Source organism: Trichomycterus rosablanca, chromosome 8 (assembly GCF_030014385.1).
Source record: "Trichomycterus rosablanca isolate fTriRos1 chromosome 8, fTriRos1.hap1, whole genome shotgun sequence".
Classification (NCBI taxonomy): domain Eukaryota; kingdom Metazoa; phylum Chordata; class Actinopteri; order Siluriformes; family Trichomycteridae; genus Trichomycterus; species Trichomycterus rosablanca.
In genome coordinates, this window is record NC_085995.1 from 804,798 (window position 1) to 831,316 (window position 26,519).

The 26,519-nt window shown below is 44.9% G+C and overlaps 2 protein-coding genes across 2 annotated transcripts; one reads left to right on the forward strand and one right to left on the reverse strand.

Annotated features, from left to right (window-relative positions):
* Nucleotides 1-619: 619 nt before the first annotated feature.
* Nucleotides 620-13,156, reverse strand: wu:fa25f02 (uncharacterized protein DDB_G0271670). Its single transcript, XM_063000277.1, has 4 exons — nt 13,076-13,156; nt 7,706-7,905; nt 2,829-2,936; nt 620-2,635 (listed from the first exon to the last, which is right to left on the reverse strand). Exons 2-4 carry the CDS (start codon nt 7,851-7,853, stop codon nt 1,332-1,334), a joined length of 1,560 nt encoding a protein of 519 aa, XP_062856347.1. The 5' UTR covers nt 7,854-7,905; nt 13,076-13,156; the 3' UTR covers nt 620-1,331.
* Nucleotides 13,157-15,095: 1,939 nt separating this feature from the next.
* On the forward strand, nt 15,096-24,629 carry ap3s2 (adaptor related protein complex 3 subunit sigma 2). The gene is made up of 6 exons (XM_063000295.1): nt 15,096-15,235; nt 15,885-15,976; nt 16,390-16,501; nt 17,545-17,616; nt 19,332-19,439; nt 23,748-24,629. The coding sequence occupies exons 1-6, from the start codon at nt 15,167-15,169 to the stop codon at nt 23,871-23,873; spliced, it is 579 nt and encodes a 192-aa protein (XP_062856365.1). The 5' UTR covers nt 15,096-15,166; the 3' UTR covers nt 23,874-24,629.
* The last annotated feature ends 1,890 nt before the right edge of the window (nt 24,630-26,519 follow it).

A 26,519-nucleotide genomic window follows, 5' to 3' on the forward strand; every position in this document is an offset into this window, starting at 1 on the left:
GAAGTCGCTGGCGGATCCTTACAGAGCAGGAATGACACGATATGCTCCATGTGCTCCTCGACCAAACAGCAGTGAGGAGATCCCTTATTGTCCCTTATATAAGCTTTATATCTCTCAATCTGGTCATATCCAATTCCCCACTGCACAACACACGGTCTGGAGAAATCAAGGAGGCCGGATCATCACACGCGTCCAACCTGCCGCCGCTTCTTCAGACATTTATCAGACACTTTTATCAGACACATTTATCAGACACTGAGCAATTGAGGGTTAAGGGCCTTGCTCAAGGGCCCGACAGTGTCAACCTGGCAGTGGTGGGGCTTGAACCAGCAACCTTTTGATTAATAGTCCAGTAGCTTAACCACTAGGCTACATAGCTTAACCCAGAGAGCCGTATAGCGTACAGAGAGCTCCATGTGACCCCCCCCCCCCTCCCCCCCTCAAACATCACAGCGGCGGTGGGGGAGGACGCCGCCCGACCTTCCCTCCATCAAAACAGACAGCACCCAGAAAGTTCCCAAGTTCTTAAAGCTGTAAGCAGAGTGTGTGTGTGTGTGTGTGTGTGTGTGTGTGTGTGCGTGATGATGCCAGTCCTACATAATAACGAACACAAAACAGCTTCTTTGTTTATGTTTATTTATTTTCTTGTTTGTTTATTTTATGAGTAAACATTCTTCATTTCTCAAAGTGCATTAGTAACTTTTTTTTTTTATTCGATTGGCACAAACGAGCCGACGTAGAAAAATCAGACACGCCTCAGCACACCTCCGTAATGGCTTTACAGTTCCTTGGCTTTTTTTTATCCGTGTGCTCCGGTCGCTGATTTGGCATCCGTTCTCCACCCCCCTCACACCCCCCCAGGGATACAAACAAACGAACAAACAAACAAATATACAAAATGATGAAACGAATCAGGGTTAAATCAATCAGAAAAGGCACCTGGTGGCGCGACCTGAACCTGAACACACGGAAGACGTGATTAAATTAATACTACTAATAATAATAGACGAATGTTCGCGCCGTCGGCCGCACAGAACGACAATCAACGGGGGGCGATTAGTGGCTGAAAGTCCTCGTCTGCATAGAAAAAAACGTTCCTGCTCCTCATCGGGAGCTTCGAATGTATGGGCACAAATTCCCACAGACGTACTTCGAATACTTTTGGATAAGTCCCGTGTGTGTAGAATTTTTTTGGGATGGACGTTCTGGCGCCACCTGCTGCTCACACAAGAAACAACACATGAGAGCAAGACTGGGAAACGGCAATTTTCGCGCAGATCTGATGTTAGCGCCAGATCGGAGGGCGTCCCTGTACCCCGTTTCGTTAGCGGTCAGAGCCCCGAATCGTTGTACATGCCGTTGATCAGGTAGTCCACCTGCGTGTAGTCCCTCCTCTTGTAGCTCTCGTAGGCGTGCCTGAGGAACAGCGCCACCGTCACGGTGAAGAACAGCACGCCGAAGATCAGCGCCGCCAGGAGCGAGCTGGTGTTCACCACGTGGCTCGTCAACGACCCGCCCGCCGCCTCCACCACGCCCTCGTCCCTCCCGAACGTCACCTGTACCACGCGCGGGACCGTCGGCGATGAGGTGGAGGACAGGAGCACCGGGATGAAGGTGGTACGGGGGGTGGAAGGTCCCGCTTTGGGAGTGGTGGGCTTCGGTGTGGTCGCCGGTGGAGCCGTGGTGCTGGTGGAAGCTGAGGTAGCTTTAACTGTAGTGCTGGTTGTTGATGCTATGGTGGTTGTCGCCGTGACGATAGTGGTGGTGGTTGTGGTGGAAGTGGTTGGAGTGATCACGGTGGTGGAGCTATTCTGTCCCTGATGGTCATTTTCTACTGATGAAGACATCTGCTGACCCTCTTGTGAAGGAGTATTCTGGTTCCCACTTGAGGAACCAGTTGGCTGCACATGTGGTGAAGAACCACCTGCTTCTCCACCTGGTCGTCCTTTTGGTGAGGAACCACCTGTTTGTTCATCTGGTGAAGAACTATTTTGATGTCCATTTGGTGAAAAACCACCTGGTTGGCCAACCTGTGAAGGACCATCTGGTGTAGAATCACCTGGTTTACCGTCTTGTGAGGAACCACCTGGTTGTTCATCTGGTGAAGAACTATTTTGATGTCCATTTGGTGAAAAACCACCTGGTTGTCCAACCTGTGAAGGACCATCTGGTGTAGAATCACCTGGTTGACCATCTTTTGAGGAACCACCTGGTTGACCATCTTTTGAGGAACCACCTGGTTGACCATCTTTTGAGGAACCACCTGGTTGACCATCTTTTGAGGAACCACCTGGTTTACTGTCTTGTGAAGAACCACCTGGTTGACCGTCTTGTGAAGAACCACCTGGTTGTACGTCTGGTGAGGAACTGTTAGATATCTGAGGTGGGATCGTCTGATGCCCGTTTTCCGTGGACTGGGTCAGGCGTGTCCCCTGTGAGGACCCAGTTGAATGTTCCTCAGGTGAGGAACCAGGGCTTGATGAGGAGCTCTGCTCTGGTTGGAGAATTTTGGAGGAGCTGCTGGTGTTACTGCTGATGTTTGATTCAGGAGCAGGATGAGGAACATGAGCAGTAGCTGATGAGAAGCTTTTAGGCGGAGCTGAGGGACTCGGCTCACCATCCTGAGCGCTCCGTCCTGAAAGGAACAATCGATCGTTATTTCACTTATGATTCCTAATGGCCAAAAGTATGTGGACACCGCTTCCAATCAGCCACACCCACTGTGCATGAAGAACTCCAGCGACCCGCTTCTTTCTAGAAGATGATTGATCAGGTGTCCACATACTTTTGGTGACTGTATGCTGGTATTTCTGACTGGTGTTACGTACCCAGTTCTGCTATGAGCCGATCACACGACGCGTCGTCAGCGCAGTTTAGGAACACACACGTGGACCTCTGATCCCAGAAGAAACCTCGAGTGCAGGGTGCAGAGGGACCTGCAGGGGGCGCCATACATCAATCACATCAACAAAACAGTTCAGCTAAACACAGAACTAACATCACACGCTCATCGGTTCGAATCTCGGCTCTACCATCCGGCCGGGCGGCTAGACGAGCAATGATTGGCTGTTGTTCTTACAGGGAGGGAGCGTGATAGGAAGCTCGTAACCGATGTAATTACGCCCTCTGCTGGCGTCTGCACAGAGACGGGGGATAGTTAGGATCAGGGTGCGGCTCTCTGTACACAAAGCTGATCTGCATATGAACTCGCCTAATGCAGGTGAAAAAATGCAAATGGGTACTGCACTCATTTTTGTGTTCTTATCTGTTCTCTTGGGTTTTAGTCTGTTCTTGTCTGTTCTCATGTGTTCTTGTCTGTTCTCTTATGTGTTCTCATGTGTTCATGTCTGTTCTCTTGGGTTTTAGTCTGTTCTCATGTGTTCTTGTCTGTTCTCTCATGTGTTCTTGTCTGTTCTCTTGTGTTCTCATGTGTTAATGTCTGTTCTCTTGGGTTTTAGTCTGTTCTTGTCTGTTTTCATGTGTTCTTATCTGTTCTCTTGGGTTTTAGTCTGTTCTTGTCTGTTCTCTTGGGTTTTAGTCTGTTCTTGTCTGTTCTCTCATGTGTTCTCATGTGTGTTCTCATCTGTACTTGTCTGTTCTCATGTGTTCTTGTCTGTTCTCTTATGTGTTCTCATGTGTTCATGTCTGTTCTCTTGGGTTTTAGTCTGTTCTCATGGGTTTTAGTCTGTTCTCATGTGTTCTTGTCTGTTCTCTCATGTGTTCTTGTCTGTTCTCTTATGTGTTCTCATGTGTTCTTGTCTGTTCTCTTATGTGTTCTCATGTGTTCATGTCTGTTCTCTTGGGTTTTAGTCTGTTCTTGTCTGTTCTCATGTGTTCTTGTCTGTTCTCTTATGTGTTCTCATGTGTTCATGTCTGTTCTCTTGGGTTTTAGTCTGTTCTCATGTGTTCTTGTCTGTTCTCTCATGTGTTCTTGTCTGTTCTCTTGTGTTCTCATGTGTTCATGTCTGTTCTCTTGGGTTTTAGTCTGTTCTTGTCTGTTCTCATGTGTTCTTATCTGTTCTCTTGGGTTTTAGTCTGTTCTTGTCTGTTCTCTTGGGTTTTAGTCTGTTCTTGTCTGTTCTCTCATGTGTTCTCATGTGTGTTCTCATCTGTACTTGTCTGTTCTCATGTGTTCTTGTCTGTTCTCTTATGTGTTCTCATGTGTTCATGTCTGTTCTCTTGGGTTTTAGTCTGTTCTCATGTGTTCTTGTCTGTTCTCTCATGTGTTCTTGTCTGTTCTCTTATGTGTTCTCATGTGTTCTTGTCTGTTCTCTTATGTGTTCTCATGTGTTCATGTCTGTTCTCTTGGGTTTTAGTCTGTTCTTGTCTGTTCTCATGTGTTCTTGTCTGTTCTCTTATGTGTTCTCATGTGTTCATGTCTGTTCTCTTGGGTTTTAGTCTGTTCTTGTCTGTTCTCATGTGTTCTTGTCTGTTCTCTCATGTGTTCTTGTCTGTTCTCTTATGTGTTCTCATGTGTTCTTGTCTGTTCTCTTATGTGTTCTCATGTGTTCATGTCTGTTCTCTTGGGTTTTAGTCTGTTCTTGTCTGTTCTCATGTGTTCTTATCTGTTCTCTTGGGTTTTAGTCTGTTCTTGTCTGTTCTCATGTGTTCTTATCTGTTCTCTTGGGTTTTAGTCTGTTCTTGTCTGTTCTCTTGGGTTTTAGTCTGTTCTTGTCTGTTCTCATGTGTTCTTGTCTGTTCTCTTATGTGTTCTCATGTGTTCATGTCTGTTCTCTTATGTGTTCTCATGTGTTCATGTCTGTTCTCTTGGGTTTTAGTGTGTTCTCATGATTTCTTGTCTGTTCTCTCATGTGTTCATGTCTGTTCTCTTGCGTTTTAGTGTGTTCTCATGATTTCTTGTCTGTTCTCTCATGTGTTCTTGTCTGTTCTCTCGTGTTCTTGTGTGCTTTCTCATGTGTTCTCGTGTGTTCTTGTCTGTTCTTTTGTGTGTTCTCATATGTTCTCATGTATTGCCTCAAGTGTTCCCTCACGTGTTCTCATCAGTTCTTTCTTGTGTTCTCCCATCTGTTCTTTCACGTGTTCTTGTCTGTTCTCTTGCGTGTTCTCCTGTCTTCTCATATATTCTGTCATGTGTTCTTGTGTGCTTTCTCATGTGTTCTTGTCTGTTCTCTAGTGTTCTCGTGACATGTACACATGTTCTTGCTCCAGGTTGACAGATCCAGATCTCACATCTCGGTCTGATGTCGGTGAAGCTGAACCCCCCCCCCACCCTTAGACGCGGCGTCTCGTTTCCTGTTTCCTGCGCCGTTTCTCCCTGAGCGCGGGCGACAAGTGAAGCGCGACGAGGAAGAAAAACAGACGCCGCCTTTGATGGTCTCCCGGCGACCGCGTGTGTACGAGACACGCCACACCTCGGGGCTCCGACACACTCGGCCCTGATCACGCTCGCGTCTCGACCCCAACACACTGCAAACCCTCAACATCATCGACACCAGCTGAACGCTCGCGTGTGTCTGAAAGAAAGGAATCACTACAGTAACTGTGGGGAGCCGGAACAGCGCAGCCGTCTACTGGGATCTGTGCTGGGATTGTTGACTGTAAGCCAGGCCTTCTCATCCTACATCAGTAGGCACAAATTCTTACAGGCACCTTCCAAAATCTAGAAAAAAAAGCCTTTTTTTAAATAATCTATAAACACAGGAATCACTCCAGTAACTGTGGGGCTCCAGAACAGCGCAGCTCTCTGTACACGGTGCTGGTCAGGCAGGACTGGCTGTGCCTGTGCGGGAGGGAGGGTCGAAAATCTACTGCTGCTGTACAACAGTGACCTCTGCTGGCTGCTCCATGCCCCTGCACTACTGATGGAATAAATTCGGGATGGGGTTTAGGTCAGGTGACCGTGGAGGGAAGTTCACTGGTGTGTAATTCTGACCACAGGAGGGCGCTGTGTGATTGTGCATTGCGTGACTGTAAACGACATTTTCCCCTCAAAAACGTCACGTTGTGCACGTCCAACATAGTGTGTGTGTGTGTGTGTGTGTGTGTGTGTGTGAGTGTGTGTAATGTGGTGTGATGTGTTTATTTATAGCGCAGATTCCAAACATTTCTGACATCCAGATGAACGTGTGTGTGTGTGTGTGAGAACACTTTCTCCAGATCCCACTGAATCCCAGAGGGTTACCAAAGGTCACACACACACACACAGAACCAGGACGACGTGTGCGGTCTGGACGATATAAAATAAACAAACACACACCGCTGCTGATCTTAATTAGAATAAGAGCTCGTCACACACACACACTCACACACACACACACACACACACACACACACACACACACACACACACACACAGACACGGCCCTTTCATGTTAAATGGGAAGCACATGGGCGCTCTGGCAGGCATATGGCTTCAGTGATCCTGCACAGACGCCCCCCCCCCCCCCCCTCCGCTTCAGTCCCGATTCATCCTCCGTAATAAATAAAACACACACCCTCCTGATCCTGACACGCACAACTCCAGACGAAGTCCAGCGCGCTACGGCAACGATCGAACCCGGCGCCGTGGATCCCCCGAATCCCCCAAACACACACAATTTTCCTCCCAATTTAGTCATATCCAATTCCCCCAGTCGTATTTCACCTCTACTGCTAGGTGTGCAGTACTGACCTCTGGTTTTCGGGTTCATACGAAGAGCCGTACAGCGCATGTAGAGTCGCACAACGATTCCCATCATCTCCCACCTTTGCAGCACCATTGATCAGCCAGCAGAGGGCGTAGAGGAACTCCAGCAATTTAGACACTACTCTGACCTCAACCTCAGCGAAGACTTTTGGGATGAATTGGAACAGCAACAGCTGTCTGCTCACCTCAGGAGGGTTGAGCATCATCAGCATCATCGGCGGTGCTGTCGGCCGCTCGGGCGTCCACATACAGACACAATCGAAGTACCACTTCTTCTTATTCACGCCTTATTCACGCCTTATTCACATCATATCCAATTCCCCCAGTCGTATTTCACCTCTACCGCTATGTGTGCAGTACTGACCACTTCTTTTCGGGTTCATATGGAGATCCGTATCGTGTACGGAGAGTCACATAAGCACCATTATCCGCCGTCTCTGTGCAGTGCCATCGATCAGCCAGCAGAGGGCGTTACTGAAGGAGTGGAGGAACTCCAGCGATCTGCACACTTTTGGGATGAATCGGAACAGCAACAGCTCTCTGCTCACCTCCGCGGGGTTGAGCGTCATCGGCGGTGCTGTCGGCCGCTCGGGCGTCCACATACGGACACGATCCAAGTACCAAGTGTAGCCGCTGATTCACCACTTTTTTTATTCATTCCTTCCACTTGTTTTCCCAATTTAGTCATATCCAAGTCCCTAGTCATATTCCACCTCTACTGCTAGGTATGCAGGACCGACCGCTTCTTTTCAGGTTCATACAGAGAGCCGTATAGCGCATGTAGAGTCACACAATTCCCACTATCTCCCACCTTTGTGCAGCGCCACCGATCCGCCAGCAGAGGAATCACTGTGGCATTCCCACCCTCGGACGAGCCAATCACTGTCTGTCTGGCGCGCTAGCGTGTTTATCCGCCGCACTCGTCTCTAACGAACGTATAAAATAAACACGCGAGCGCCGTAACGACTCAGCAGATAAGAGGAGCCCTCACTCAGGTGTCCACATACTTTTGGCCCTGTGATTGTAGAATTACTGTGCCGAGTGCAGAGATGAACTCACACTTAGAAACGTCGCAGTCCTCCGGATTAGTGACGTTGGTCACGTTGGCCACGATGGACGCCGCGCCGCCGCCGCCGCTAACGCCGTGAACGCGGACGTGTGCACACGACAGCAGCAGCAGCAGGACGACGTGCTGGACGCTCATCATGATGATGATGAGAGGGTCAGTCAGAAGATTCCACCATCACACTCCCTGAGACCTGCACACACACACACACACACGGTCAGAATTAAGACATCAAACACTCACGTTCTTTCTCACGTTGTTCATTTTCATCACATCGTTCTTCAGAAACGTTCGTGCACATGCTGGGGAATAAGGGTTCGGAAACCACCTGAACTCATGATGAGCAGCACTGTCCACATACTTACGGTCATATCTGACAGAATTCTAAATACTAAAAGAGGAAAATCCTTCCTCAAACTGTTGCCACGAAGTAGAAGCCGGGTGTCCACATACTTTTGGTCATCAAGTGTGCACACCCACATCTAAGGTCCTGTCCCAGTTCCAGCATGACTGCTAACCTGGGTACTAAACAAGCTCCATTAAAAACGTGGTTTGGTTCGAGGAGTTTGGTGCGGTCTGCACACTGCTCCGACCTCAACCTCAGTGAAGACTTTTGGGATGAACTGGAACAGCAACTGCCCTCTGCTCACCTCAGCAGGGTTCAGAATCATCAGCTGTGCTGGGCGTCCACATACAGACACGATCGACCATGATATGTGTCTGAGGCACTGTGATGGATTGGCGTCCCGTCCGGGGTGCGTTAGTGCATGAAACCGGACCCACAGCGACCCTGTCCATGACATATAAACTTTAAAAATAAATAAATACATAAATAAGTAAATAAATAATCTGATGGTAGTGAATTGAATGAGGAAAATATAGCGAGTAATTCTGCCACCTTGTGGTCAGCGTTGAAATTACAAGAACAGCAAAAAGAAGCGGTGTGTCTGAGGCAACGTGATGGATTGGTGTAATTCCCGGGGTGTGTTAGTCCATGAAACCGGACCCACAGCGACCCTGAGCATGATACGTGAGCTTTAAAAATTAAAATATACAAAAACAAATGGTTTGATGGTAGTAAAATAAAGTATATTTAGCGAGTGATGCTGCCACCTTGTGGCCAATATTAAAAATGACAAGAACAGAAAACAGAAGCGGTGCTGTCGGCCGCTCGGGCGTCCACATACAGACACGATCGGCTTTGTCTGAGGCACCCTGATGGATTGGTGTCCAGTCCAGGGTGCGTTAGTGCATGAAACCAGACCCACAGCGACCCTGACCATGATATGTGAGCTTTAAAAATAAATAAATAGTTCGATGGTGGTGAAGTGAATGTAGTAAATTTACCGTGTTATGCTGCCACCTTGTGGCCAGTGTTGAAATTACAAGAACAGCCCACAATAGCGGTGCTGTGGGTTCCTGCACCGGGAACATTAAAATTTTAATTAATTTCATTTTATTATTTTAATTAATTCATTTGAATTATTTTGATTGATTCATTTTAAGTATTTTATTACTGTTAATTATGTTAATAATAATTAGTTATATTATATTACATTAATTATATTTAATTAATTAATTTTTACCTCAAACGCGCTGGTTCGAGTTTCTACAGAGGAGCGAAAGATTATAATTAATTAGAAATAAATAATAAAAATACACTATTAAAAACAGGCGTTTAATTAATTTTAGGTAATTAATTTTAATTAAATATATTACTGTTAATAATGTCAATTAATTACTTTTATTATATTATATTAATTGTATTAAATTTAATTAATTATTAATTTTCACCCCAAACACGTGTTAGTTTGAGTCGTTTTAGTTCTACAGAGGGGCAAAAGATTAGAATTAATTAGAAATAAATTATTGGTCAATCACTGGGCCAAAAACCTATAAGTCCTGTTACAGAATCATTCATACAGTCCAAGCAACTGAAGTAAGGGCCTCTCTCAGGGGCCCAACAGTGGTGCCAACCCTTGTACTTTACCGGCTGTGCTGCACCAACACTGTCCATAAATCAAAAACCAACAAAATAAACTCATGTCTGATTATTATGTGACACGACTCTTTCTGGACCCCCTTTATCTCCCAGCTTAGTCATATCCAATTCCTAATTGTGAATGCGCTGCTGCTTTCATGACCCCTGGTCTGATCAAGGCTAGTCGGAGCACCACACACCCTGACATGTCCAACACGCCATGACTTCTCATCACCTGCCAGTGTTGGGTTTGCGTACAGAGCCACGATAAGCTGCATGTGAGCCCAGCAGTCATACAGACGCCGTGCGACCTTCCCTCCCTCAAACACGGCCGAATCTCGGACACGCCTGTCTAAAACTGACGAGGGACACGGTATCGATGAACCAGGCTAGCCGATACAGATAACAGAATATATTAGCTTTAAAATAAATACATGAATAAATACAATACAAACAGAAGCGGTGCTGAGCTATTTCAAGACTTTGCTGCCAACGAAGAGTTCACAAGCTCTGCGGACCTGGAGGAACCCCCATGATGCTGCCACCACCATGTTTCACAGCAGGTGGAGTAAGATGCTTTAACGATTTCCTCTAACGAGGCTCTACACCAAAAGAACGATCAAGAGCTGACAGAGATCCAGGACGTCTGATGGTCTGGTTAAAGAAATATCTCCATAACCCTTGACTTCAGGGCACAACTCTTCCACCAGGACCAGGGACTGGGTTCCTACCTGCCTCAGAAAGCAAAGTTCATCCAGAAAAGTTCACTGAAGTTCATCCAGCCAGAACGTTTTCCTCCTCACACACTCGATCATTTCAGTTCTGAGGAGGACGAGGAAGTTAACACGCCAGAAAGTAAACACAGAGCCGCCACTCCCAAAATCCTTCTGGAACACGCGCACACACACACACACACACACAGGTTCCAGGATCTGCGCACGCACACACACACACACTCTGGACTCAGAAAGTATTCACACCCCGTGGTGTTCTGCACACGCCGTGTTGTGATCATGTGATGATCCAGCTGGGGTTAGAACATCCCGAACCTTTCACTAAAACGACTCCAAGATTGTTTACATCGTTTGGCCTCCAAATTCATAAAACCGTGATAAGCCTGAACGTCCTTCGCTTGTGACTCACTTCTAACACCGAGAACCTTCCCGTCTTCTCTCTGCTTACTGCAGAAATCGTAAAACATCCACGTTTTAGTGTCACTTATACAATCGAACCGAGAGCTGACGGTCCTGCCAGCGTTTGGTGCCAGTGAGATATAAAGCCGCGTATCGTCTCTGTACTGGCGGTGATAAACGTTACGGTTAATTAATTACAGCAGGAACTGGTAGCATGTACAGTTTAAACTGCAAAGGTCCCAGGATTGAACCTTAAGGGACTCCACAGGTAACTTACAAGCGACTTACAGTACTGACAGTATACGGTCCAAGCAATTGAGGGTTAAACAGTGGCAACCTGGCAGTGGTAGGGCTGGAACCAGCGACCTTTTGATTACTAGTCCAGTACCTTAACCACTAGGCTACAACTGCCCATAGTTTGAAGCACAGTTAGCACACCAGAGCTGACCTCTCGAGCTCATGACACGCCTGATACAGACGACGATCGGCTCGTCCGAGGTCAGGAGTGCCGTAGTGGTTGGGAGAAAATGCAAAAAAAAAAGACTGGATGGCCAAAGTCCTGCAATAAAGAGTCTCCCCGTGGACCCCCCATGAAACTCACTCGATTCTATACACCTGTTAGGGATGGGTGGGGTTAAACGCATTACCTCAATATTTAAGAAGGGCGTCCACTTACTTTTGGCCGTCAGGTCAGGTACAGAACTGGCAGCTCTGTGTAGAATCAAAACACAGAGCAAACAAAACGAAACTTTATATTTAATCTGCCAGTGCAGGAGGTACAAAGTACAAACTTACCTTACTGAAACCAGTCAAACCAGTTCAACACTCAGATTCTCTAATCTGGAAAAAACTGGATAAATAAAGCTTCAGCAGCAGCACTGAGGCCAAAAGTATTGGGACGCCCATTCATTCTAATGACTGAATTCATGTGTTTCAGCCAGAACAGTTACTAACAGCTGTAATAAATCGGTTACATAATTGGCAAGCCGTAGCCTAGTGGTATTGGACCAATAATCAGAATGTTGCCAGTTCAAGTCCCACCACTGCCAGGTTGCTGCCCTTGACCCTCAATTGCTCAGATTGTAACTGTAATGTAAGTGACTTTGAATAAAAGGCGTCTGCTAAATGCTGAATATATAAATATAATATATGCATCTGACTTTGCAGCAGCAGTTTAGGGAAGGCCCTTTCCTGTTCCAGTATGAGTGAGCTCTATAAAGACATCAGTTCAAAAACTATGGAACTCCAGTGACCTGCACAGAGCCCTGGGAACACCAACTGCTCTACCATGCTGTCACTGTTTTGTCTGAATGGGCACAAATTCCCATACACCGACATACACTTTTATCCAAAGTGACTTACAGTACTGTAATGGTATACAGTCTATACAATTGAGGGTTAAGGGCCCAGCGGTGGGGTTTAAACCAGCGACGTTCTGTTACTAGTCCAGTACCTTAACCAATAGGCTTTGACAGTTCGCCTTTATAAATAAAGAAAATGAGCCTGTCCGGGAGTGGATGAATCTGAAATGTTTCACGGTGGCTCGGTGGGTAGCACTGTCGCCTCACAACAAGAAGGTCCTGGGTTTGATCCCCAGACGGGGCGGTCCTGGTATTTTGTGTGGAGTTTGCATGTTCTCCCCGTGTCTGCGTGGGTTTTCCTCCGGGAGCTCCGGTCTCCTCCCACAGTCCTAATTCACTAAAGTGAATTAGTGAATGAGTGAGTGTTATTACCTGCAGGTTGAGAGGACAGATGATTCCCACTCCAGCATTAAGAGAAAATACCACCCTAACACCCGATCATGGACCCCCAGGGGCCCCGGACCCTGGGATTCAAACCTGGAACCTACCTGATGTGATGTGTTGTCAGTTTTATTAATAAAAACAGTTCTACTTGGTTTGTAAATGGTTATAAAGGAATGAGTGCAGAGTTTCTAATACTAACTTGTGAGTTACAAGTCAGATCCATGATGTTCTTTGGATTAAAAACTATGTAGATAATGAAAACCATTCGTGTTCTTTAAAGAAAAGCTGGTACCAGTGAAATAAATGTATTTATAAAATGAACACATTAGGTTTTTAGGTGTAAAAAGTTTAAACACCCCTGATTAAATTCCTTTAAACCAGCTGGTATTGGTCTAAACAACCACAAAACACTAATTATTACATTAATAAATGTAAAATGCATTTGAATTGTACATGTGAAGCGAATAAACTAATAAAAATAAAGTAAATAAAGGAGTTTCTTACCTAAATGAGCCGCCTGTGTGTCTCTGTAGGTTCATGTAAATTAACTGTATCTGAACACTCTATTACACTGCTAATGCTAATGCTAACCAAAGCGGCTACACTTAATTACAGACGAATTCTTATTAAATTTCAGACCTGATGTTTTTTATTATTTTATTTCTCTGGACTTTTAATTAAACGTGCTGAGCTGCGTTTCCTCCCCGCTGCTGTTACCATCTCTACTGACTGAGCGCTGTTAGCTTTAGCATTAGCTTTAGCAATAACTGTAACTCAACTATGCTAAGCTAACCGTTAGCAAACATGCCACGACCGAAAGCTTTCGGTTAAATATTATAAAATTCAAAATAAAAGTCACCATATAACTCAATCAATCAGTTTTATTATCCTGAAGTCCGGGTATCCAAACTCACTCACTCACTTTCTTAAACGCTTATCCAATCAGGGTCGCGGGGAGGGGGTGCTGGATCCTATCCCAGCTTTTCAATGGGCGCAAGGCACACAGTAACACAATGGACGGAGCACCAGTCCATCGCAGGGCACGCACACGCGCACACGCGCACACACACACACACACACACACACACACACACACACACACACACACACACACACACAGGGCAATTTAGTGTCTCCAATTATCCTGACTGCATGTTTTTGGACTGTGGGAGGAAACCGGAGCTCCCGGAGGAAACCCACACAGACACGGGGAGAACATGCAGACTCCACACAGAAAGGACCCGGACCGCCCCGCCTGGGGATCGAACCCAGAACCTTCTTGCTGTGAGGCGACAGTGCTACCCACCGAGCCACCGTGCCACCCTGTATCCAAACTGATGCTCTATTTTTGACACATTATAAGAAAAACAGTTCATTGGAAAAGACTATTATTATGATTGGAAGAGCTGAAGGTAAAAGAGGAAGAGGACGGCCACCAACAAGAAGGATGGAGACAATTAGAGGAACAATAAACAAGCCATTTAGATGCCTAGAAATCCGAATAGAAGACAAATGTTCTGGATAAACACAATCCAGACAGAATTTGGGATCCATTTGAGGGCAAATATTTATAATAATAATAATGATGATGATGATGATGATGATGATGATGATGATGATGATGATGATGATAATAATAATAACAACATTTTCGTCATTTAGCAGACTCTTTTGTCCAAAGCAACTTACATTATACAGTCTAAGCAACACAGTGGCAACCTGGCAGTGGTGGGGCTTGAAACAGCGACCTTTCGATTACTTAAACACTAGGCTACTAATGCCATAATATTAATAATAATAATAATAATAATAATAATAATAAATATAAATATAAAATAATTACTACTACTACTACTAATAATAATAAATATAAAAATAATAATGATAATAATAAATATAATAATAATAATAACAATAATAATATTAATAAATTAATAAATATAAAAATGATAATGATGATAATAATAATAATATTAATAATAATAATAATAATGTTAATAATAATAATAATAAATATAAAAATAATAATAATAATAATTAATAATAATAACAACAATAATAATAACAATTAGGGCTGGACTAGTAATCAAAAGGTCGCTGGTTCAAGCCCCACCGCTGCCAGGTTGCCACCGTTGGGCCCTTGAGAAAGGCCCTTAACCCTCAATTGCTTAGACCTTTGTATACTCTCACAGTACTGTTAGTCTCTTTGGATAAAGGCTTCTCCTAAATGCTGAAAATGTAAATGTAATTGTAATAATAATAATAATACATTTTCATTTTTTCACACTAATTTTCCTGGCCAGGGTCACGGTGGGTCCAGAGTTCCTGAAATCACACGATGCAATTAATTACTACAACACGGACAGGATGAAATTTTCCATAAATAAAATTAAATGATGGTGATGATGATTATTATTGTTATTATTAGTGATAGTACTACAGTAGTATTGAGACGCTACCGACTATATTAAAGGATAGTTATAGCTTTTATTATGAAGGTTTACCGGAAACGCACCATCAATCCTCCGCTGTTGTTTTGCTGAGCGAAACCAGATTTAGTCTGAGTTTAAATAAATAAAAACATTAAAATTAAAAATGATCAAAGCGATTCTGATCTTTAATAATCATGGCAAACCGAGACTCATCAGATTCTATCAGTACTTTGTAAGTATAGTTTTATATTTGTGTTATTTTATCATGTTTTTACAGCTGATTGAAGATTGTAATTTAGATTTAATTATTTATTTGAATATTTACTAGATTACAGTGAGATTACAACATTTAATCCTGTTAAAGTTAATTCTACATGATGTGAACTGAGCTTGATTATTCATGATTGATAATAAACGATGTTTTGTCTGAACATCAAATAAAATCAATATTAAAATGTTCTGAAAATCCTGAAGCTTCCTGATGTTCTCAGCATCAAAATAATAAAACAATTAAATAATAAAACAAGCAAAAGAATCGCAGCAACATCTGTAACATCACTATCAGTACAGCTGATCTCAGCACCACTCGGAACGTTCACTGAACCACAGATCGTCCCCAGACAGGAGCGCTTACACAGAGCCCTGAGCTCCACCGGAGACCTGTGAGATGAATTGGAATGCTGATAGCGAGTCAGGCGGGTGTCAAGATCTTGTGAAAAGCCTTCACAGAAGAGTGGTGACTGTTATAGATGCAGGGAGGTGGGGGTGCAGACTTTTGGCCATATGGTGTGCATTTGATGGAATTCCTCTTCTCGTGTGTGTGTGTGTGTGTGTGTGTGTGTGTGTGTGTGTGTGTGTGTGTGTGTGTGTGTGTGATTGAGGCGGAGGACATGCAGCAGCAGATCATCAGAGAGACGTTTCACCTGGTGTCCAAGAGAGACGACAACGTCTGCAATTTCCTCGAAGGCGGCAGGTACGTAGGGCAGCTGTAGCCTAGTGGTTAAGGTGCTGGTCCAGTAATCAGAAGGTTGCCGGTTCAAACCTCACCACTGCCAGGTTGCTGTTGGACCCTTGAGCAAGGTCCTTAACCCTCAATTGCTTACTGTCGTGTCACAGTACTGTAGGTCACTTTGGATAAAGGCGTCCGCTAAATGCTGAAAATGTAAACGAAATCCTGCCTCTAGTGGTCACAATGTGAACTGCAGAAGCTGCTCGGTTTCTACCGCTAGTACCTCTGTGTCAGTTAATTGCCTGGCCTGGCTGGTAGCACAGCTGCTGATCACATCCATTATACTGAACCTGGTGGAAAACGCTGGAACCGAAGCTGCAGGACGTCACCCGTCAGTAAACTTTATAATCTTTACGTTATTTTCTGTCTGATTTCAGTCTGATCGGCGGTTCGGACTATAAGCTGATCTACAGACACTACGCCACGCTCTACTTCGTCTTCTGCGTCGATTCGTCCGAGAGTGAACTCGGAATCCTCGATCTCATACAGGTAATCTAAATCTACACGTTCTTTTCTGGGGTTTTCCTGCAGTTTAGTCATTTCCAATTCCCAGTCGTTCATGCACTGGTGTTTGCACAACCTTTGATTCAAACAAGGAGAGTCAGATTGACACGTGTCCAGTCTGCCGCCGCTTCTTATCACCTGTCAGTGTTGGGTTCTCACAGAGAGCCGTATCACGTACGGAGAGTCACGCTAAGCACCCATACCCCCCCCGCCCCCCCTCCTTCCCAGGAGGCTGGACCAAGCCTGGAGGTCTCGTGATGTTTGACCTCTTTTGAACACGCCCGATTGTGTTTGTCTGGACGCTCGCTCAGGCTCCTGTTCCTCTCAACCTAACTTCCTCCCCAACCGCTTCAGTCCCAGCACCCTGACCCAGACAGTCACCCCCCCCCCCAGACACGCAGGCATCTTTTCACCAGAGGTCTCACGGAGAGCAGTGTAGCGCACTGAGAGTCATGCACTACTGTTTGTGAATCGTTCATCTCTCGTGCAGTTGCCTCGACCAGCCAGCAGAGGTGCGGACTAATCGATAGTGGGTGAAATCAAGAGCTGGAGATTCCAGAACCTAAAACCCGTCTGGTTCCTCTCTTGTTCCACCCAGTTCTGATCCTACCAGCAGGAATCGAGATTTTTCCAGTCTATAGGTTCCCTCTGTAGCCTCAGAATGTTGATCTTGGGGATTCTGAGATGCTGTTCCGCTCATCGTGGTTGTAATAAACGGTTATTTCACCATTCGGCCTTGACTTTCTCGTCAACAGGACATTTCTGCTCACAGAACTTCTGCTCACTGGATGTTTTTTGTATATAATTTGCTCCATTTTGTGTAAACTGTGACTGCCATTTAATACAAACCAGCCGGGCTTCCACCAGCGACCATGCCATGCTCAAAGTCACCCACCAATGACCACGCCACGCTCGTGACTCGTGCCTGTTATGATTTTGTACCTTAAACTGATTTTTCTGAAACAATCAGTAAAATTTGATACACTCTTGATGCTACGTGCTACATTTAATGACGTTCTGTGCTGCAGGTCTTCGTGGAGACGCTGGATAAATGCTTCGAGAACGTCTGTGAGCTCGACCTGATCTTCCACATGGATAAAGTGAGTCTCATTTCATTCTAATAACGTGCAAGACCTCGGCATCACTGTTGGCATCCATAAAAAAAAGTCAGAAGTGTTTGGCGTGATGATGCCTCACAGTAGCGCTTTATCTATTCTTCTATCACAGTTCTTCTGCTGCTTGTTCCTTTCCTGTGCTGGCCGAGGAGAGCTGAGACTATCACCCGCCCCTCCGAATCTCAGAGAGAGAGAGAGAGAGAGAGAGAGAGAGCGTCCTGCTATAAAAGCCACAAATACTGCTAGTGCAGGAGCATCGACCCGCCAGCAGAGGTCGCACTTGTACAGCCACTAATGCCAGTTTGTCATCTTTTGATTGAATGGGCACAAATTCCCACACTTTTCTAAGTAGAGTGGCTGTTGTTCTACATATATAGTCAGTATACAGTCTAAGCAATTGAGGGTTAAGGGCCTTGCTCAAGGGCCCAACAGTGGCAACCTGGCAGTGGTGAGGCTTAAACCAGCAACCACCTGATTACTGGACCAGTACCTTAACCGCTAGGCTACAGCTTAATACCATCTGTATTTCAAACGGGTCCAGTTCATGGTCAGGCGTCCAAATACTTTTGGTCATACAGTGCATTTCTGAACAAGATCAGTCATGTTACTGTATACGCTTTAAACTTTGCGGCAACAGTTTAGGGAAGGTCCTTTCCTCTATCAGCAGAGCCAGAAAGACGTGACCTGACCTCAGCCCGTCTCACCACCGCTGGGACGAACTGGAACGTCGATCGATTCATGAGCCGAACTTTCTTCGCCAACACCAGCGCCTGACCTCACGAACATAACGGGCACAAATTCCCACAGTATTCCTTTAACAAGCGTTCCTAGAAGAGTGGAACCTCCATACTGGGATTTCCAACCAGCGAATAATCAGGCGTCCACATAATTCTGACCACGTACGGTCGTAAAATACTTAGTTTTCTGATCATTGGCTGATTTTTTTTGTCTTTGTCATTGTTACTCGAACAAAAAAGTGTCATGTGACCGTGAGATCAAAACTGCTGCGTGTTTTATAGACCCTCTGCAGTGGATTGTGGGTAATTTATGATCTATCTAATCTAACACGAGGGTTTATGATGTCCGTTATGGGAAGTGTTTATCACGCTTAACGACCTGTGTGGAAATGAAAAGTTTACACACCCCTGGTCTGACGCCGGCTGTCGATTCTGCGTCAAATTGACGTGGCACATCTCGTCCTGCCAGACTCCCAATCTGTCTGATCACGAGGACACAGCTCTCACCCATCTTTACTCAGATTTAGGACTGGGGTCCAAAATTATAGCTGATCTTCTTTTGGTGAAGCCGACGCTTCTTTTCTTTCCTGCTTTTGCATCTCGCAGACACTCAGCAGCACTGGAATGAATTGGAACACCAACTGAATGGGCATAAGTTCCTGAATGGATACAGATTTTTTTGAGAAGCCTCCTCAGAAGAGGTCACATAGAGTTCATGCTACTTTAACACCGTTTGTTTTTCAAATAAGACGTCCGACAAGCTCACGGTCGGGTGTCCAGATACTTTTGGCCATGTAGTGTGTATCACATGAATAAATCTGTAGTTGATCCTGCTCTGATTCTCTACATGCTGTTGTAACAGGGGGGTGTAAACTTTTATAACCGCTGTAATTAAACTCAGATAAGGAAGACATTATATTCTTGTTTAACGTGTGTGTGTGTGTGTGTGTGTGTGTGTGGCAGGTACATTATATCCTACAGGAAGTGGTGATGGGAGGGATGGTTCTGGAAACCAACATGAATGAGATTGTAGCTCAGGTGGAGCTTCAAAACAGGATGGAGAAATCAGAGGTGAGAAGGATCATCAAATTACGAGCCCAACTCAGTAAAGTGTGCGGTGGTCCAACTGAACTTGCTTAGAAATACGCTGTTCCGAGATCTCCACGATTAAGAAGCGTAATGAAACAATATAGACGTGCAGCACGGCGCCGGTGCTGCTGTGGTACCATCAAAGCTTTACACAGTGAACAAACCAGCTTTTAGTTTTGTACCAGTTTTAAGTATCACCAAACTTTGGATGATTTGGGTCGTGGAAACTTTGATCTTTTATTTGAAAGCTCTACAATCGTCCTCTGACGGCTGCAGACGGCATTTTTTAAGACGGCGCTTAATGCCGCCGACGGGTGACCGGAGCAGATACGACTGAGGTCCTGCACACAGCGAGTCGTGCTGAGGGAATCATATGAACGCGAGACGTTGTAGAAATTAAAAAGAATCATTTATAAACAGTTTTAAACACCATGAACCAACTTTAAATATTGATGTCATCGACTAGGTCAACCAATCGCGGCAAACCTATTTTTATTACTATTATTATGTAAAGCTATTATTATTGTTAATATTATTATTTTATTATTAATTCTTTAATTATTAAAAATATTATTATTACGATATTATTATTAATATTGTTATTAATATTATTGTTTGTTGTTATTATTATTATGTTTTTATTATTATTATTATTATATTACTATTATTTATTATTATTATTAATATTTATAGTTATTACTATTATTTATTATTATTTATTATTTTTATTATTATTATTATTATTATTATTAGTGTGATTGCCTATGGGCAAGCACACTATTGTTATCCGTTAGTCATATTATTATTATTTTTTTTCTTTTTATTATTCCACCACTTTCGTCGCCGGCTATCTCGCCCCGCAGTTTTCGAGATATCGACACTGTTCCAACGCCAAATCGTCCGGCCTGTTGGTGCGACGCGGGCTTGTATACAGCTTTCGGATCCGCCTGCCCGTTCGCCCGCCACGCCCTCTTTTGTAGCGATTTTTTTCCCATAGACTTCCATTCATTTTCAAAAAAATTTTGAGATATCGATGCCGTTCCAACTCTAGATCGTCCGGCCCGTTATTGGCATCACTTATTGAAAAAAAGTTTTTTGATCCGCCCGTCCGTTCACCCGCCACGCCCGCTTTTGTACCGATTTTTGGTCCCATTGACTTCCATTCGTTTTCTTTGAATGGTTGTTGAATGGTTATTTCTATAACGTTTATTTAACCTGTAAGAGTCCCATTCACTTCCATTCATTTTTTGAAAGTTTGAGATATCAACACCGTTCCAACTCTAAATCGTAAAGCCCCCTGATGTAACCCCGACTCAGATACAGTTTTGGGGATTCGAACCCACACCCACCTGCCACGCCCGTTTTCCGGCTCCATTCACTTCCATTCATTTTTTGAAAGTTTGAGATATCAACACCGTTCCAACTCTAAATCGTAAAGCCCCCTGATGTAACCCCGACTCAGATACAGTTTTGGGGATTCGAACCCACGCCCACCTGCCACGCCCGTTTTCCGGCTCCATTCACTTCCATTCATTTTTTGAAAGTTTGAGATATCAACACTGTTCCAACTCTAAATTGTAAAGCCCCCTGATGTAACCCCGACTTGGGTACAGCATGGGGATTCGAACCCACACCCACCTGCCACGCCCGGTTTTTGGTCCCATTCACTTCCATTCATTTTTTGAAAGTTCGAGATATCAACACCGTTCCAACTCTATATCGTAAAGCCCACTGATGTAACCCCGACTCAGATACAGCATGGGGATTCGAACCCACACCCACCTGCCACGCCCATTTTTGAGCTCAATTCACTTCCATTCATTTTTTGAAAGTTCGAGATATCGACGCCGTTCCAACTCTAAATTGTAAAGCCCACTGATGTAACCCCGACTCAGGTACAGCATGGGGATTCGAACTCACGCCCACCTGCCACGCCCGGTTTTCTGCCCCATTCACTTCCATTCATTTTTTGAAAGTTTGAGATATCAACATTGTTCCAACTCTAAATCATAAAGCCCACTAATGTAACCCCAAAATGGGTACAGCATGGGGATTCGAACACACGCCCAACTGCCACGCCCGTTTTTCAGCCTCATTGACTTCCATTCATTTTTTGAAAGTTTGAGATATCAACGCCGTTCCAACTCTAAATCATAAAGCCCACTGATGTAACCCCGACTAAGGTACAGCATGGGGATTCGAACCCACACCCACCTGCCACACCCGTTTTTTGGTCCTATTCACTTCCATTCATTTTTTGAAAGTTTGAGATATCAACGCCGTTCCAACTCTAAATTGTAAAGCCCACTGATGTAACCCCGACTCAGATAAAGCATGGGGACTCGAACCCACACCCACCTGCCACGCCTGTTTTTTTGTTCCATTCACTTCCATTCATTTTTTGAAAGTTTGAGATATCGACGCCGTTCCAACTCTAAATCGTAAAGCCCACTGATGTAACCCCGACTCAGGTACAGCATGGGGATTCGAACCCACGCCCACCTGCCACGCCCGTTTTTCGGCTCTATTCACTTCAATTCATTTATTGAAAGTTCGAGATATCAACGCCGTTCCAACTCTATATCGTAAAGCCTACTGATGTAACCCTGACTTGGGTACAGCATGGGGATTCGAACTCACGCCCACCTGCCACGCCCGTTTTTCGACTCCACTCACTTCTATTCATTTTTTGAAAGATCGAGATATCGACGCCGTTTCAACTCTAAATCGTAAAGCCCACTGATGACACCCCGAGTTGGATAAAGCATTGGGATACGCACGCCCGCCCGACCGGCACACGGCAATCACACTCGCATTTTCTCCGGAAATGCACTCTCTAGTTAATTATTGTTATTATTATTTGTATTATTATTATTTTTATTATTATTATTATTTTTATTATTATTGTTATTATTATTGTTATTATTAAGTGCTATCAGATCGATTTTGTCCCCTGTTGACCTCATGATGTTTTAAATTCTAAACTGGTCGGTCAGGTGGCACCACTGAAACTGGGTATGTTAATAATACCGCTGTGCCACCCGGGCACCTCAAACTCCAAAAACTGATCCTACCAAGAGACTGTAACACTCGGTTCACTCATGTGATGTAGAAATGATACACCAGCACTAGTACACATGAAGCTAGGATACACACACACACACACACACACACACTGATCTTTAGCCAGTTCCCTCAGTGTAGTTCTTTATTAACCTGGAATTACTACTGCATCCTGGTCGGGTGGTAAACTGGCACCACACAGAAACACCGGGCACACGTCAGGAATACATCCAGAACAGCCTGGTACTCACTCACACACACACTCACACACTCACATCCACACTTCCATCACTGCCACCATGTGTTGTCCGTTGCTATAGAAACCATATCAAACCTGCTGGCACGTGAACAGTCTGATAAGCTCTTTACTGCGTCCCCTTCCGTCAGTCTGTTACCCGGAACCGTAAACGCTCGATCATAAACGTTACGGGGTCGTGAAGAGTTCTCCAGTAAACGCACACCACGTTCCGTAAAACACATTCATGTTTATATAAGGAACAAAGTCACGCAACAGACGTATCACTCTCATAAACATCATCATTCCTTCCTGGTTAAATAAAGGTTAATAATAAAATAAAATCATTACAGTCAGGCAGCATCTTAAAGGTTCTACAGGGACACTATGCCGTGTGTGTGTGTGTGTGTGTGTGTGTGTGTGTGTGTGTGTGTGTGTTTAGGCGGCACGTGAGGCCGTCTGAAGTTCAGGGTCCATAAGCATGTAAGCAGAGATGAAGAACATCACACCACAAAGTGGATTCTGTTTCCTTTAGTTTTAATTCTAAGCAATTGAGAGCTCAGGGCCTCACTCAGGGGCCCAACAGGGGCAGGTGGGCAGTGGTGGAGCTTATGATCACTAGTCCAGTACCTTAACCGCCGGGCCACTGCTGGTCTCCTTTAAATTCACAATTTCCAGTCACCACTGTCAAGACTTGTGTTTGAGTCTCAGGGGTGCCACAGGACTGGTCAGGGTCTCTGGGGGTCCAGTCCCACAGGAATGACAATCTAACACATGGATTAGCCAATCACGTCTACATAGGGCCGCTGAGATTCGAACCTTACTAGCAAATAATAGACTAGATTTTTTGGTTGGCGGGTATGGTCACGATTAGCCGTGTCTGAGAGAGAGAAGGTCAGAGTGGTGGAGGGATGCTGGGAGCAGGGCGTGGCCCTCCCTAAAAACGATAAACGTTTGTTCACGTGTTAATCGTTTGTTGTTGTTTTTGGCAGGGTGGTCTCTCCGCTGCTCCGGCGCGAGCCGTCTCTGCCGTCAAGAACATGAACCTTCCCGAAATCCCTCGCAACATCAACATCGGCGACATCAACATCAAAGTCCCGAGCCTGTCCCCGTTCTGAGCCCGTCCACCCCCGGCTGATCCGGGTCCCTGGACCACCTTCGTTTCATTTCATTCCTTTTTTATTCCTAGAATGTTTCTGACCTCCAGCGGACGCTTTTCACTTCTTTTTTCCCAGTCTAGTCGGGCCCCGCCCTGGCCATCACGTGACCCAGAGGGCGACGCCCAGTTCGCCTCCCTCTCTCAGGTCCACAGCTGAGATCCGAATTCGAGAGCTCGAGGGTCTTACAGTGATCGCTTTTATCCAGAGTGACCAACAATTATCTTTAAATACAGTTTAAGGTTAAATACAATTGAGGGTTGAGGGCCTTGCCCAGGGGCCCAGCAGTGACAACTTGGCTGTGGTGGGGCTTGAACCAGCAACCTTTTGGCTACCACTGTCCAGCTTTAAGTCGTTAGTCTAGTTCCCTAAGGTCGGAACACATGATATATCCAGGTGGGCTGGATAACAGCGGCCTCTGCTGGCTGCTGGAGGTACTGCACAGAGACGCTGAATAACGGAGAGCAGTGCCTGACTCTGTGTGTGATCAGAGATATATAACCAGGGGAAGTGGATACGACTAGATTGGGAGAAAAAGGGAAAAATACAGAAATAGAATTTAAAAATAAATCAAATAAAGCCAAACATTCTCAGAGGTCCCAACATTCCCGGATGTGTAGAATTACAGGATGCACATTTTACTGCGAATTATGACATCATCAACTGTACATGTTATTTATGTTGTACCTAATAATAAAGTTAAGTTTTTTGTTCAAAGCTCGTGTTTTATTATTTAGTGCGATTCATGAAGAGGAAACACGTGCTGACCACCTGCATTTTACTTTTGACTGAATCCACCTGCTGTCATTTATATAAAGTTCGAGCACCGATGGGTAAGAAGGCGTGGCTCGTAGGTAAGGTGCTCAGGAGGGTTGAGTTCAAGGTTCAGGTGAAACACTGGGTGCAAGACTGGATGCCAGTCATGTCTGTCTAGACGCCCGGCTGGCTAATGGCTAAACCAGCATCTCAGCTTTAATATGATTTTGGTCCCTTTCTCAGTCCTTAATCTGGTTCTGATCCCTTTTCTTAGTCCTTAATCTGGTTCTGATCCCTTTTCTCAGCCCTTAATCTAATTCTGGTCCATTTTTCAGTCTTTAATCCTGTTCTGGTCCTTTTCTCAGTCTCTAATCTGTTAATGGTCCCTTTTCTCAGTCCTTAATCTGGTCCTGGTCCCTTTCTCAGTCCTTAATCTGGTTCTGGTCCCTTTTTCAGTCCTTAATCTGGTTCTGGTCCCTTTCTCAGTCCTTAATCTGGTCCTGGGCCACCCGAGCGCCTAAAACTGGAGTTTTTTCAGGATTTTTTCCCGATTTAGTCATATTTAATTCCCAGTTGTGAATCTTTTGCCACTTGCACAACCGATATATGATCCAGGAGCCGGATCACCACATTCGAGTTCCTACAGAGAGACGTATCGCGTACAGAGAGCTCACGCAGATCACATCACAAATCATTATTATTATGCATTTAATCCTCGGGCGAGTACTCAGGAGTAAAACATTCTAGCTACTGTATCTGCCGGTCAGGCGTCCACACAGACACGATTGCAATGTTTACATGGGAAGATTGGTTGAACAGTCTAGCCGTTGTGTAAAACTGCACCAGATCAGGAACACGGACCAGAACGATCAGCCGTGGCGACGCCTAAATATGGGAGCAGGAAGAGAAGAAAAAATATCAGTTTTTAATAATCTCCTGTGTTTGAACATCAGTCCGAGCGTGTGATTTATGACGGCCAGTAAAAGGCGTTTTCACGGCCGCGCGTTTATGATCTGACGGCGATGTGATAAGATAATTAGACATCAAAGGTCAGAGCTGATCTGATAAGATGTGCAGTGTCAGTCTGATGTTCCTCTAAATCTCTTTTATCAGATCTTCTCTGCTCCTGCCGTCTCTGTGCTGCTCAGTTTGGGTTTTTTATCCAGTGGTGGACAGTGGACCCCCCACACTGACCGAAGGAACCGCTTCTTTTCACCTGTCAGGGGCGGGATCCCCCTGTGCAGGGGCCTCGCCCGGCCAGCAGAGGTCACACTTGAACCAGAGACTCCCTCCCGCTACAGACACGCAGCCTATCGATAGTGTGTCTGTGTAGGCGCCCGACGGCTGATAGCACAGCTGAGATCTGAACTCAGCCCTGGTGCTCCCAAGTGCCCTGGTGCTTAACGTATTTTAAATACACCTGTTAGTAAAAGGTGTGGCTAAAACACCTGAACTTCTATCATTTTTGTTGTTTACCACCACTTTATCCTGGTCAGGGTTGCGATGGGTCCGGTTCCCTTTATTACCAGACACATACAAATACATACGTATCTGTGTATAGACGCCTAACCGGCTGATAGCACCACAAGTATTAAAAGTGACGTTATTTATAAAGAACTGATCAGAACGAGATAAGACTGAATATGTTCGATATAAATAGACGCAGATCTTTTATAGAGCGTTATTCAATAAATCTGAATCTGAGAGTGAAGCATCATGGGAAACACTGATAACAGTTGCTCAACATCGTGACGACGTGTCGTATGATCACGGATCACGTTTATATTCTCTTCATCATCTGATTTCCTTCACGTGTCCCCAAAATAATGACTAATAACGACCTGGTCCTTC

Excerpts from the sequence above, each read along its gene's own strand:
- wu:fa25f02 (XM_063000277.1), bottom strand. The coding sequence starts at position 7,853 with ATGATGAGCGTCCAGCACGTCGTCCTGCTGCTGCTGCTGTCGTGTGCA. Across the intron at positions 2,937-7,705 it reads GGACTGCGACGTTTCTAAGT|GTCCCTCTGCACCCTGCACT; the intron begins GTGAGTTCATCT and ends CGCCCCCTGCAG. Across the intron at positions 2,636-2,828 it reads TCGGCTCATAGCAGAACTGG|GACGGAGCGCTCAGGATGGT; the intron begins GTACGTAACACC and ends TGTTCCTTTCAG.
- ap3s2 (XM_063000295.1), top strand. The coding sequence starts at position 15,167 with ATGATCAAAGCGATTCTGATCTTTAATAATCATGGCAAACCGAGACTC. Across the intron at positions 15,236-15,884 it reads TCAGATTCTATCAGTACTTT|GCGGAGGACATGCAGCAGCA; the intron begins GTAAGTATAGTT and ends TGTGTGATTGAG. Across the intron at positions 15,977-16,389 it reads AATTTCCTCGAAGGCGGCAG|TCTGATCGGCGGTTCGGACT; the intron begins GTACGTAGGGCA and ends GTCTGATTTCAG.